This window comes from Diuraphis noxia, unplaced genomic scaffold, assembly GCF_037042655.1.
Source record: "Diuraphis noxia isolate RWA-SAM2 unplaced genomic scaffold, SU_Dnox_SAM2 contig0003, whole genome shotgun sequence".
Lineage (NCBI taxonomy): Eukaryota > Metazoa > Arthropoda > Insecta > Hemiptera > Aphididae > Diuraphis > Diuraphis noxia.
Window position 1 is genome coordinate 59336130 of NW_028301713.1, and position 14222 is coordinate 59350351.

The 14222-nt window shown below is 27.8% G+C and overlaps 3 protein-coding genes across 4 annotated transcripts; 2 read left to right on the forward strand and 1 right to left on the reverse strand.

Annotated features, from left to right (window-relative positions):
* Positions 1–3378, forward strand: LOC107172895 (tRNA pseudouridine(38/39) synthase). 2 transcript variants are annotated; one of them, XM_089222786.1, is made up of 9 exons: positions 26–44; positions 108–196; positions 304–398; positions 1332–1533; positions 1686–1880; positions 1961–2265; positions 2323–2466; positions 2631–2764; positions 3253–3378. In XM_089222786.1, the coding sequence occupies exons 2-9, from the start codon at positions 134–136 to the stop codon at positions 3321–3323; spliced, it is 1209 nt and encodes a 402-aa protein (XP_089078912.1). In that variant the 5' UTR covers positions 26–44; positions 108–133; the 3' UTR covers positions 3324–3378. The 2 variants fall into 2 exon arrangements, with proteins under 2 accessions (XP_089078911.1, XP_089078912.1); XM_089222785.1 differs by having other exon boundaries at positions 1–196.
* Alg3 (Alg3, alpha-1,3- mannosyltransferase) lies at positions 2591–4947 on the reverse strand. The gene is made up of 2 exons (XM_015523354.2): positions 4794–4947; positions 2591–4678 (listed from the first exon to the last, which is right to left on the reverse strand). The coding sequence occupies exon 2, from the start codon at positions 4648–4650 to the stop codon at positions 3376–3378; it is 1275 nt and encodes a 424-aa protein (XP_015378840.2). The 5' UTR covers positions 4651–4678; positions 4794–4947; the 3' UTR covers positions 2591–3375.
* A 2875-nt stretch (positions 4948–7822) lies between these two features.
* On the forward strand, positions 7823–14222 carry LOC107173065 (fatty acyl-CoA reductase wat-like). The gene is made up of 8 exons (XM_089222895.1): positions 7823–8050; positions 10180–10428; positions 10816–10943; positions 11500–11609; positions 12679–12868; positions 12996–13256; positions 13713–13970; positions 14051–14222. The coding sequence occupies exons 1-8, from the start codon at positions 7862–7864 to the stop codon at positions 14142–14144; spliced, it is 1479 nt and encodes a 492-aa protein (XP_089079021.1). The 5' UTR covers positions 7823–7861; the 3' UTR covers positions 14145–14222.

Here is a 14222-nt window from a genome sequence, read left to right on the forward strand (position 1 = left end):
ATGAATTCAAAAAATGAAATAAAATCTGTTTGGATAATGTATTGGTAGGTATTAATTAATTTTAATAAATTAATTAGTCAAATTTGTTTTATCATATAGTCTAAAAGCTTAAACATAGGTCAAGTTATGCAAAATGTCACTCGAGGTTGATTCTGATAATTATGATCTTGAAAATCTTAATCATTTAACTAAAGAGGTAATTTACTTGACATTTTTTTTTTTGGTTCTTAAATTTTTTCAGTCAAACAATAATGAAAACGAGTGAATAAATTGTGCATTACAATATATATATTTTAATTTCAGGAACTCATTAGTATAATTTTAGATCTCAAAAAGCAGAACTGTAAGAAGACAGATAGAAAAATAACAAAACCCAAAAGAACTATTGATTTCACTAAGTAATAAAATATTTTATGTTAATTATAATTTTAAGCATTTACAGTGTAATGTAAACATTTTTTTTTTTAAACATATACCTAATTATCAGAATTTGTATTGTGTTTAAACATACATAGTATAAGGCTAATAAACCTTAATTAAATTATATAAGTACACATATACACAATATGTACCTATGTTGAGATTAGTTAAATACAATTCACTATAATATTTTACTTATCAATAAATGTAATAACGTAAATTGATTTTACAGAGTTTTGATCATTAATATTTTTTTTAATCATCTTTTGAAGTTGTTTTAGAAGTTTAGAAATTAAGCTATTAAAATGTGTTGAAACATAGGCGTTTCTACTAGGGGTGTTAAGTTTGACAGCTGCCTCTCCAGCGAGATTTGTGACTTATAATTTGATATATTTTAATAGCTCGTGGACTAGATCCCAGAAATGATTTATCCTAAAAATGTACTATCTGCTTCTTCTGCACGAAAGTCTGGAAGCAATTGTAAATGAAAATATTGTTAGTTAAAAATGCTGTGAGTGAGATCATATTATAATATAATGTATTTGTTGTAGTTGTAGGTATACTTTTAATCAGTTAGGATACATTTAAGTGCTACAATTAATATTTCTACAAAATTATACTACCAACTAGATATGAACATTTTTGATTTAGTAAAAAATGTTACAAAAATATTTTAATTAGGTATTGTAGTTTTGATAAGTCTCTACTTTTTTTTTTTGATAGGAATATTAATGGAGATTGTTTATTGAAATATTGTTACAATTATTCACATTTTATAATCCTATAACCTATTAATTATTTTGTCATCTACTTAATTATTACTTATATAAAAGAGTTGACAGTTGAATGTAATTTTTTAAAATTAAATTGCATGTATACATCTTCTAAATAATTTATATTTTTGTTTGTAGGTATCATAAAAGACATGTAGTCTTTAAGTTATTATATTTAGGATGGGATTATCATGGATTTGCTGCTCAAGATGTTTCTGAAAAGACTATTGAATATGAATTATTTCGTGCACTCACCACATGTTGTTTAATAGAAAGTAGACAAACCTCAAATTACCATCGTTGTGGAAGAACTGATAAAGGTGTTAGTTCTTTTAGTCAGGTAAAAACAGATATATTTATAATATTATAATATATTGCCTAAATTAAATTTACATCAGATATACTATTATATTAATAAATAGAATGTACCAGATGACTGTTATTATGGAATCCCTATTTTTTGTTTGGTAATATAACCATTTTATTTTGCAGGTGATTTCTTTGACTGTAAGAAGTAATGGCGACGACAGCGAAGAATTACCCTATTGTAAAATGCTCAATAGATTATTACCAAAAGATATTAGGGTAGTGGCTTGGGGTCCAGTGCAAGACAATTTCAGTGCCCGGTTTGATTGTGGGTCTAGAACATATAAGTACTGGTTTCCACGAGGTGATCTTGATGTAGATGTTTGTACTTTTGCTGATAAATATTTTCATTTAATATTTTGGTAGTTGAAAAATAATTTTTTTTCACATTTTATTTATAGTTGATGAATCAAGCTATACAACAAGTAGTCGGAACACATGATTTTCGCAACTTGTGTAAAATGGATGTTGCAAATGGTGTTGTACAATTTTACAGAAGGATCACAAGTGCTGATATTAAAATATGCTCTGAAAATAATCAATTTTCAACAAATAGAGATTATGACATGTGTGAACTTACCATTGTTGGTAAGGCATTTCTTTGGCATCAAATTCGGTGTATAGTATCAGTACTCATGTTAGTCGGATGTCGTAAAGAAAACCCAGATATATTTAAAGACTTATTGAACATTGAAAATTGTCCAAGGTACTTGTAAAGTATTTTTTTTTTTTTAATACTCAATGAAAATGGTTATATTTGTAGGAAACCTCAATATTGTTTAGCTAGTGATCTACCATTAAATTTATTTGATTGCCAATTTGAAAATGTCAATTGGGTTATTGAAGATGAGTCTATATCGGAAGTCATTTCTAGTTTACAATGTTCATGGGCTACACACATGATCAAGTATTTTTTTTTTTTATGTATTTATAAACTCTTAAACATTTTTATATTGATTCTCAATTAAATCATTTAAACTTCATAGTAGTTGTTTAAAAAAGTAATATAATTAATACATTAAATATCAAACTTATTTGAAAATCAAATTTATTTATTAAAATAACTTACAGAGCTACAATGTTGGGAGAAATGTTAAAAAACACTGAAACCTTAGCAGAAAAAAAGGTGAACAATCAAAGTATATGGTTAATACAAGGTGTCAAATCTAAAATTTATCAACCACTTCTGAAAAGACCGGCTAGTGGTAATAAACTAATATATTATATTATATAATATTAATAAAATGTTTTAAAATAATAACATTCATTTTTAAACACTAATTAAAAGAATTAAATACATTTTTCCTCACAATTTTGCTCTTAACATTATCAGTCAATTTTTATGAAGTACTCAGTCAATGGCTGTGCACAGGAACCGTTTTATTTTAGATAAATCATGATCATGGTTTGCATTTAGTACAAACAGATTAAAGAATATTCAGCAGTTTTTTTTTTGCATTAATTTTAAAATTGCTATAACATTTAAGTAACTATGTATGAAAGTATTAAAAGTAAATATGAAAGAACATTATAATATATAATTAATAATTATTAATTATATGATATGTTTGATGTGAAAAGAATTTAAAATGTTAATTATTATAAAAATGTATCTAGATGTAATAAGGTATATTTAATTTATTGTACAAGCATAACTACAAAATATAATTGAGACATTTTTTTTCCTTTTCAGCGAGTTTAGAAAATCGGATTGAATACTACACAAAAAAAGGGAAGCTTAAATTAGAATGCAATGAAAAATAAAGTTGTTGGTTAAAACTTGTAACATTAAAAAATAATATAATTATTTCACTATTTATTTTTTTTTTATAGATCCATATCTATACCTATACCTATGTAATCCATACAGAATAATACAATGACAAACATGTAGCAAAGCACTGCTAAATGCTGTTGCAGGAAATGTGTTCCAACATATTTCTATGAGGCCTAGTACAATTAGTCTGAATTTATTTCCGTAAGGTGTTGACCATAATAGAAACGGCAGTGTATGGTAATACCATACATAAAATTGATAGTGTAATGAGCGGCTGAACATTATTCCGATAAAATTGGCTGAAAACATAGGCAACAAAAATAAATTTGCGCTGATATCCATGTTGATGTTGATTTTCTTCTTCTTCAGCTGAGGTTTTAAGTCGTGTTCAATTTGTTTCATTTTAGCATAGGAGCTTAAATATTTTATCCAAGTAGCGGTAAAACATAACAACACTGTGAGATGTATGGCCAGTAAAAGAGTATGAAAATATCCACTCACAAAAATGTTGGGTGGAACAAATTTCCAATTTACTGACCACTTATACATAAATACTCTAGATATGTCAAATGCACCCTGTACATAATTTATAGGATTATTGATTAAAAATGGCAAACCCAACAGTAACTGTACTAAAGCGCAATATGCGATGTGTTTGATTGTTCCTCGGACGCCAAATTTTGTGATATACGCTATTAGTAGTACAGGAGAATATAGTAGGATGTTCATTTTGATGGAAACAGCCAAACTGTAGACTATGCTGCCAACCGCCCATTTATTCTTTAGAAACATGTAAATGGACAGGTAAAGTAGTATCACAGCAATTGGATCGTTAAATAGTCGTAATACGTATATTGAATGTATACGATAAGACGAAAAACATTGTAGCAACATAACAAATGGTGGAACTTTTTTACTGCGTTCATGTATTTTGAACACCAAGTATATGTTGACTAAATACAGTAACATGAATATGTATTGGCCAACTCTGATGTTCTTACCAAATGCGGTCAAGTAGTAAAGCACGGAGAATACATATACGAACCCAGCTGGATACACCAATGGTCCTGTGTCTCCTTTCAATTTGCCGTAATCAAATGTACCGTTTACCACGACACCTTCTACTTCTTGCATATATGCCTTCCAGTCAATTTCTGTGTACCTAACCGTTTGAATGATATACAAGTTTAGCACAAATTCGATGGCAATTACTATCCATTTGATCGACGATGTGTACGAAGGATCGAACAAGTACGACTTGATGTTTTCCAGCGACCCGTGAGTTTTTACAGTTTTTATACATTTTTTCCACATATTTACTAAACAATTGTTCGTTTTAAACCTATATTTGTATAAAATATAACATAAATGTAATTATATTATAGTAAATTAAATTGTGAAACTAGAATACTAAGTAATAAAATAGTAAATACTATAATATATTAATATGACGTTACCTCACACATATTATAAATCGTTATCATGGAGTATAGTATATACAGTGGATAAGTGGCAAAAGCCGCAGCAAAGTTAGCGTAAGCCAAACATATTATTCTCACGTGTCAACTTAAATATGTTTGATAAGCCTTATCATCGTTGTTGATATCGTAACCGGCTTGGCGCATACAAAACATAATATAGTTCATATTAAGTCATAACCATATTATTAAAAATATATTAAAATATTAAACTGTATAGTACATAATATAGTTTTTCTATAATATCTTCGTAGACTTCATGTTCTTTTGAGTTTTGACTAAGAAGAAAAAAAACGCATCAACTTCTCATCATCATCACGATCTGTGCGTTGTCCGGTGTCTTCTATTTTTAGTAATTTAGTATACATTTTCGATTTGAAATAATTGTGATTGTGCTCAGGGCCGTATTTAGAATTTTTAAGCCCCTGGGCATATGATTTAATAGGTTGCCGACTGTCCTAAATAGGGTTGCCAAATTTAAAAACTCACATTACAGAAATAAAAAATTGGTTTACCTATACCATGACAAAATATAGTTAAATATAATTATTTTGTCATGGTTTATACATATTAGTCGACTCAATTTGCAGTATTTGCACATTACCTACTAACAGTTACTATACTGTAGGTATTACTCATTACAACTAACATTAATACTTATTTATAATTTATAATTTGACAAAATGTCAAAGTTAGTTTTAAACAGATAGGTACCCCATTATACCTATATTATACTGAACACGTATCTTAATGTTTTAGAATTTTTCAATAAATTAATTAATTAAGTAATAACTAACCAGTATTATCAGGTAATTTAATTATTCATGAGTATAGGTGGTAATTTTATTGGAGGGGCTGAGAGAGAGGCTTTTGTCCCCTTGAAATGTACAAACCGGTATATTTGTAATTTACGCGGCATTTTTTTTTCAAACTTATGTACCTAGTTAATTATATACTGAAAACGATGGGTAAGTCAGAATTTCGGGCAGGGACATAGTTCCAAAGTTATAGCACTTTAAAGTTAGTATGTAATATGTTAAATAACTTAAAAATGTCACGATTCCAGGCAGTCTATTGGGCTAAAATAATGCACTTTATTAACCCTCTCACGATTTTCAATCTTTTTTTAACGATTTGTTTATTTACGGTTAAAACAAATGTGTATACATTTTTACCGGAAACTATTATTTTAGAAGTTATACCCTTCCAAAGTTTGCGATTTTACGTTTATACGCTTGCGTTCAACACTACTTTATTGCCACGTGGCATGCGCAACGTGAACCTATGGTTTTTTTTTTATAATATAATATGATATTTTTGAAATCGGCCACAGTATTAACCCGTTCAGTAAGCTTAGGTAGGTTTATTCATTCAGTATTTTATTATTTTAGCCACGGAGGTAGTTGGTGAATGAGTCCGTATCCAACGAGTTTGGTGACCCACCGCCGACCTGGCCTGTGGGCGAAGTCAGGTCCACTTGGTTTTGGCTCCATTTGCCACTTTAACCAACAAAGTTAAGTTTACTTATTATAGGTTATCTATCTGCCCGAAGGGCATTGATGCTCTCCCACCCCGTCTCCGAAGGGGTTCCCACACAAGTTTGTTATTTTAGCCCACTATAATATAGGTACTTACATTATACTTTAACAGGCAAGGTTACAATATACTCATTAGTCTGTTGATTACTTGAATATAATTACAAAACAAATAAATATAGCACTATTATAACTTCTATAAAAAAATAAATCACACGTTGTGCGAGGCAGTAGTGTTGCGCGCATGCGTATAAACGAATAATCGTAAACTTTGGAAGGCTATAACTTCAAAATTAACTTAAAGCCTCCAATTTAGACTTCACCAATATTTTTTTCACTTGAAAAATGTCCAAGTCCCCCTTAAAAAAAAGCCAAAATAAAGGGTTTCCCGTAAATTACAAATGTTCCCAGTATTAAATCAATACAAAAAAGTTGCAAAAACGATAAACGATAAAATTATTTAGTTACCTAATACACAAAATCCAATCACATTGTTTTATTAATCAACTTGAGAGTCTAATAATAATCATTCATTCATTTGTAATTTAAATTACATTTATATGAATATAGCTATGAACGAATTATTATTTTTTCGTTTTATTTTCACTTATATTCGTACCGATAGAATATACGTACCAACGAGTAACGACAAACCTATACGGCTGTCGGCTATACACGCCTAAACATTAAGAGGATGCTTCACATTTGTTGTCTCTTTCTTACCAGTGCATAACATAGCAGATTTACACTCAGCAGATCACGTTTAGCTCCGTTAGTTTAAAAATTAGGGTGAATCAACCAATTATGATAATATTATCTGTGTTTTAATGTGGGTTTTTTACAGTTCAATTTTGTAACAGGTTAAGCGTATATAAAAAGCGTAAATTAAAAATGCTCATAACTCACTATTTTATCGTAAAAAACCCACATAGAAACACAGATAATGTGTTACCAACAAGTATCATAATAGGTCTAACGGAGCTAAACGTGATCTGCTGAGCGTAAATTTGTTATATTACGCACTTGTAAGACGGAGACAACAAATATGAGTGTAATGTCTTCTTAAGTTGTCTAGGTTGAAATATCTATGTGTTGAGTTTATAAATATAATATTGTAATTTGCCGTCATCAATTAGTATATTTTAGTATAGGTATATGCGCAAGGAGTTCCGGCAGCGTCGTCGATCACAAGAAAAAAAAGTAGGTATTATCTGTTAATGAGTTGATTGTTACGCACATTTCATTAAATTTTACTTCATATTTAATTAATCGCTATTAAACTTACCTATCACAATATGGTCCTTGAATATTCTCCCATATAACTACTATACTTATAGCTAGACGTATGTATCGTTATATTTTAAAAGTAATTATCTGGGTACTATTTTTCGTTTTATTGGTTTTCTATAATATGGTTGGTACTTGGTATATCTAATGCAGACAGATTTTATTTCCATTCATACATCTCGAAGACCTATACGAAGTCGTAGGCGTTTAATTTTAAAAATTACAATGGAAGCATCTGTATCCGAAACGTTTAGAAATGGGATAGTCTTAGTGACGGGAAGTACAGGATTTCTCGGGAAGATATTAATTGAAAAAATACTCAGATCTTGTCCTGTAAAAAAAATTGCGATTCTAGTGAGAAGTAAAAAAGGATTTAATGCTATTCAAAGGGTGGCTGATATTTACAAACAAGCTGTAAGTAATATATTTTTTAAGCTATATAGAACATTATTGACATTTTTAGTAATTTAAGCTAAAATGTTATTGATTAATTCAATATATTTATTATCGCATTACCTACTTATAAATTATAGGCTAAGGCTATAGTCTACCTATAAGTGTTTGTCCGAATAGGGAAAAATAGGCGTAGCCATCATCTGGACAGACGGAAGAAGTAAAAGACATATTATAAATCAATCAATAAAAGTATAAATAGTAAAAAATGTATTAAAATAAAATATCAAAAACAGTTATTTATATAAATATGTCTATTATAATTTATCGAAAAGAATATATAATAGACATCTACGCCAAAAATAATTGCAACATAAAAAACAGTTATTCTTATTCATATTATTTATATTTTTTATTATTATACAATTTTAATCAAAATGTTATCATACATATTAATAAAGTGAAATATTTTGGATGATTCTACATAAAAATGATAAAATTTGGCAGAACGTATAATATTCTATTACAACCTATAAAGTACCTATTAAAGTTGAATTATGAACATTATCGTTGGTTTTACAACTTATACACAAACTAAAACTTAAATATATTTTTAGGTAGAATAACCCAGAGTATTTGATTTAATTTTAATATTGATATCTTCCATCTTAATAAATATATAAATTTAAAAACAAAATACAAGTTTTTGGCTGTATTGCAGGTTGACCGTGATTAGCATGTTTTTTTTTATTTTGAATTAAGAACTTTTAACAATCTGTACTCGTGGTACAATAAGATTAATATATATTTTAATTACAATAGTAATAGAATTAATACAAACACAAACGCGACAGCATTCAATTTATATGTAACGCTATTCTTATTTTACATGAAAATCTTGAATTGAAGAGACTGTCCAGCAACAGCACTTCGGCGAGAATTTTTTTTTTGCGATTAGCATGTAATATAAATTATCGGTGTTTAGAACATCATAATAATATCAATAAATGTACTGGTTTTTTTTTTTAATAACATCGAAGTAAATAAATACCTATTATTTTTTATGGTTATAATGTTTTATTACTATGATATTTTCATCTATTTTTATTTTATTTTTATTATTCTTTTCTTTATCTATCGATAGATAATAGATACAAATATATGTTTAATTTTTACTTTACAGTTCATGATGCGTTATATTTAATTGTATTCACTAAAAGTGTGGTCATCCGTTAATTTATATGAATAAATAAACAAAAATTTGCAATTTTTATTTTACTGCAACACTTAGAGTTTATTTAAACTAATTTAAAAAAAAAACAGGTAAGTGGATGTCGCTCTGCTGTACAGTAGGTACTGGATAGGTTATAAGTGGGTTTCTGTAAATTTGAATTCTATGATATAATATATATTTTTTTCTCATTGCTTTTTATAACTGTTGAGAATTTTTAATTTTGACTTCTCCAATATATCAACTAGATTCATTTTTCCATCAGAAAAGTTACTGAAGTTGAAAATAAAAGCATTATTTCGACTACTTATCGTTTCTGTTGTATAGGTGCATAAATAAAAAAAACACCAAAAACATAAATCAATAGTTCTGCGCTCTGCTCAGTATTTAAAAGTAGTCTATAAGTCTTTACTCTTAGAATCTAGTTAAATACAGAAAGAATAAAATTAGTCGTTATAACATTTTTAAACCTTGTAAAATATAATCTGTAAATTAATTTAGTTTTATAAGGTTTATCTATTAATATATATAGTTATAATATATTTAACTTAAATGATTCGTGTAGGTAATATTAATAAAAACAACAACAACAATAATTAGCTATTTAAGTTGGATAGTTACCTAAGGTCTTATGTTTTTAATAGGTACTTACGACTGTAACTAATTTAAAAGATCATTAGTGACTAATTAAATTAGTATATTATATAACATATTCATTAATACTTCAATGCCTGTTAAATATTTTGGAATAGCTAATAATTTCTTCATTCGAATATAATATATTAATTCTATATTTAGAGCTTTTAATTGAAATTTCATATTCATTTATAATGTGGCGTTTTATGTAATTATTTAAAGCTGTTTTGATACTAAATGATTTAATTTATACATAATACTAAAAATATATATTTTTTTACAGGTATTCGACCGTCTTAGAATTGAAAACTCTGATTTTACAGACTTAATCAAAATTATTGATTGTAATCTTGAAGATTCGTCTATGGGTTTGACAACAGCTGATCGCGATTGGATAGTTGAAAATGTAAACTTTGTTTTTCATTGCGCGGCTACGATCAAATTTAATGAAACCCTTGAATTAGCATCAAAAATAAACATACAAGGGACTGAACAACTCTTGTCCTTAGCAACGCAAATGAAGAACCTTAAGGTAACATATTATATTATATTGACGAGTTATCGTTTATGCCGTTTATATACTCTCTGCCCAGCAAGAAAACTACTAATTACCTACTACTATGGTTTTCAAATCTGTAAAATGCTAATCAAATTAAAAAAAAATTCAATATAAATTTATATGGTATTTTTGATCTAAATTCTAAGGGCTTACTTTCGTTTTTTTTAATGATTTTTAACTGCATAATTGGTAAATTTTTAGAGTTTATAACTCCATAAACCAAATTATGTTTAAAAAACAGTGTCATGTTTCTAATTTCTTATCTATATCTTGCAGTAGTGGAATATGTTACATTGCATTTGCATATGTGTAAAAACTATAAATGTAATCTTATATTATATAAAAATCTTGTATTCATAGGGGTTTGTGCATGTATCGACCGCATATTCGCATTGTCCCAGAGATGAAATCAAAGAACAATACTATCCCGTTCCGATTACATTCAAGAAGCTAAATAATATGTTTGGTTTCAACGATTCTATACCGAGGTAAATTGTTTTATATACATCATAATAATATGTTTTTTAAATTAATGTTTATTTTATAAAATGATTTCTGTCTATAAACAAAGCTAGGTAGTTAGTTGTGGTTCGTGGCTGTGGTTTGTGGTTAGATAATATTATATATACATACTATAATTATTATTATACAAGTAACAGTTTTTTTCTTGGTTAATGTTTTTTGTTAGGGTAACATTACATTAAAATTCTAAGCATATAGTTTAAATCTTTATATTCATAAGTGATAAGTAAGTATTTTCAAGCTTAGTTCACTAATATATAAGTAATAATAAAATATACGTAGTTTATTAAAAGATGAAATTGGCTAATGTTTTACATATTATTTTGTTTAATTTTAAAAATAATTTTTAGAAAAATTTTGAGTTTGATGGATGAAATAAAGATCTTACAAAAAGTTATGACATCTACCTTAAAATATTTAATATTTATTTATTAAAAATTCACGTGAAAATTTTATCCATTCTATCATATTATTTACAAACAAAGTTCTTGTTTTAAAAATTAATTTGTATGTGATTTTTAGAATTTTAGAAGATTGGCCAAATACGTATTGTTTTACAAAAGCTATTGCAGAAAATTTGGTTTTAATAAATGGCATTCACTTACCAATGTCAGTGTTCCGCCCATCAATTAGTAAGTTTATTGTATTAATTGTTTTATGCTTTTAGTCTAAAATTATATTACAGTAGAACCTTATTAATCCGGACGAATAGAGGCTTAAGGTTGTCCGATTTAATGAAAGTCCGGATTAGACAAAATAACCAAAAAACATGTTTCTATTATAGATTTAAGAATATTATATTAAACTAATTACTATATATAGTATGATATATTGCAACAATGCAACATAATATTAGATCCAGCAAAAACATTACATATCAACGTAATGCATGTAATCATAATTATTATATATTTAGTCACACTGTCATTAACTGGTTTGAAAAAACTGGTAGTCTTATGTTGTCTTCTTTTCGCATTTATTTCTCGTATTAATAATTCACGTAGATGCCTCAAACGTAATATACAGATATTATGTTTTCATTGTCGTTATCTCAACATATTTAAGGACAATATTTAGATGGTCTTTAATTTCACCAAGTTTTAGCTTAGACTTGATAGTATCGTCTACTTCATCTTGTTCGTATATTCATCCGTTTCAAAGTTTTCTGCAGTGGTGAGGCTTTCAAAAATCTCTTCTTTTGTTAAAATGTGATACCTATTATGTTTATTTTAATCTACGGCATATAATGCGTATTTTTCGTAATATTAAACAACTGTCCGGATTAAGCGAAGTCCGGACAAATGGGGTCCAGATTAATGAGGTTCTACTATATTAAAATAACAAATTTAATTTATGAAATTCTATTTTTTTTCCCACCTGCAGAACGTGGGGGGGGGGGTTGAAGAAGACATCTTATTATAATTCATTTTATTGGCTTTTAATAAAAAGTTATTATAGCTCAACAGTAAACAATTAATTGGATATACATATTATACTATTATACTAATACAAAATCATAAATAAAAACAATTAAATAAATACAATTTTAACATTAAATTGCACTCAACACACGTGTGCATTTAAATAACCCTCTCTACCGATATATTTTGATTTTAGTTATCACTATGTATTATAATTTATAACTCGACCAAAATATCTATATTAATAACACGTACTTACCTACATGTTCATTTTTTCCAGTTGGCTGTACGAAATCGGAACCTGATCCCGGTTGGATGGAAAACATGAACGGGCCGTCTGGCATTGTTGCTGGTGTTATGACTGGATTCTTGAGGACTGTTCCAATTGTCAGAAACAAAATCACGGATATAGTACCGGCGGATTACACCGTCAACGCGTTGATTAGTGTCATGTGGGACACGGTGAACAGGTATATATGTATATTATTGTAATTTGTAATTCATATCGTCAATGTTCATAATTTATTATGTGGTCGATGGACACGAAATATTATAAATGTTTGATATTGATCATTGATGATAATTTTAAATTTTCAGATACCAAAATTCCAATTTGATAAACCAGGAACCAAAAGTATATAATTACGTTTCTAGTGTTGAGAGTCCCTTGTTATGGGGTAGGTATATTGAAGAAATGCAAGATCATTATCACGAAGCACCTCCTCTACAAGCAATATGGTATATTTTTTATGTTTTTTATACCAATTTATGGATTGGAAAAATTTTGAGATTCGTATTGCATCGGGTACCAGCCGCGTTGATGGATTTTTGGTTAACTGTTTGTGGTAAAAGTCCTAAGTAAGCGTTGTTAATTTTTAATAAGTGTCTGTATTATTATTTTGATATATTTTAATCCGTACAAAGTGATATAACAGAAGTTATTACAATTTTGATATTGATATCATAAAAAGCATTTTTTTTTTTTTAATTGATTACTGTCTGTAGTTTTTAACTACCTACTACATCGCTTTTACTGCAACACACACTGTTCAAATTGATTCTATTCAATAAATACTATAAAGTATTAATTATTATTATCGTTGAGAAATACTACAGGTATTTTTTTGAAATTGTATCTGTCTACTGTTTACGTTTGATTGTTACTAAAATATGTAGTTCTTTTTTGTGTTACGTATATATTTTATTGCTATTTGCTAGTCATAGTGGAAATCGGAATATAAGCTTATAATTATATAAAAACAATTTAAGCAATTAGTAGTGATTTAAACATGTATATTATATGTTAATTTATAGATTTTTAAAAATGTATGTGAAAACGGAATTCATGATGGATTTACTTTATGAATTTACTACGAGACAGTGGAAATTCGATAATAGTAACATTAGGGAATTGTGGTCGTTGCTAAGTCAAGACGACCGTAACGTGTTTTGGTATAGCTTGGAAGAATTTGATTGGACATCTTATTTGAACATTTATTTTTATGGTATCAGAAAACACGTGTTACATGAAGAATTGAGTAACGTGGCTAAAGCAACAGTGAAAAATCGAAAGTACGATTTTTTTCCTAAATTATATTTTTTTTCCGATCATGATATTTTATTATATAATTGTATTTATGTATTGTTTTTAGGTTATTTTGGATGCATCAGATTTGTATTTTTTTAATTATTTACTGTGCATTTCGAGCATGTTGGACTTTTGTATCTTGTATTATTATTGATTGACAAAACGTATTGGTACACCATGTTGCAGTGGTTATATTTTGTCAACTTTTATCAATAAATCAAACCATATATTATTGA

Excerpts from the sequence above, each read along its gene's own strand:
- LOC107172895 (XM_089222785.1), top strand. The coding sequence starts at position 134 with ATGTCACTCGAGGTTGATTCTGATAATTATGATCTTGAAAATCTTAAT. Across the intron at positions 197-303 it reads TTAATCATTTAACTAAAGAG|GAACTCATTAGTATAATTTT; the intron begins GTAATTTACTTG and ends TTTTAATTTCAG. Across the intron at positions 2,467-2,630 it reads TGGGCTACACACATGATCAA|AGCTACAATGTTGGGAGAAA; the intron begins GTATTTTTTTTT and ends AATAACTTACAG.
- Alg3 (XM_015523354.2), bottom strand. The coding sequence starts at position 4,650 with ATGTGGAAAAAATGTATAAAAACTGTAAAAACTCACGGGTCGCTGGAA.
- LOC107173065 (XM_089222895.1), top strand. The coding sequence starts at position 7,862 with ATGGAAGCATCTGTATCCGAAACGTTTAGAAATGGGATAGTCTTAGTG. Across the intron at positions 13,257-13,712 it reads GTTTGTGGTAAAAGTCCTAA|ATTTTTAAAAATGTATGTGA; the intron begins GTAAGCGTTGTT and ends GTTAATTTATAG. Across the intron at positions 13,971-14,050 it reads GCAACAGTGAAAAATCGAAA|GTTATTTTGGATGCATCAGA; the intron begins GTACGATTTTTT and ends TATTGTTTTTAG.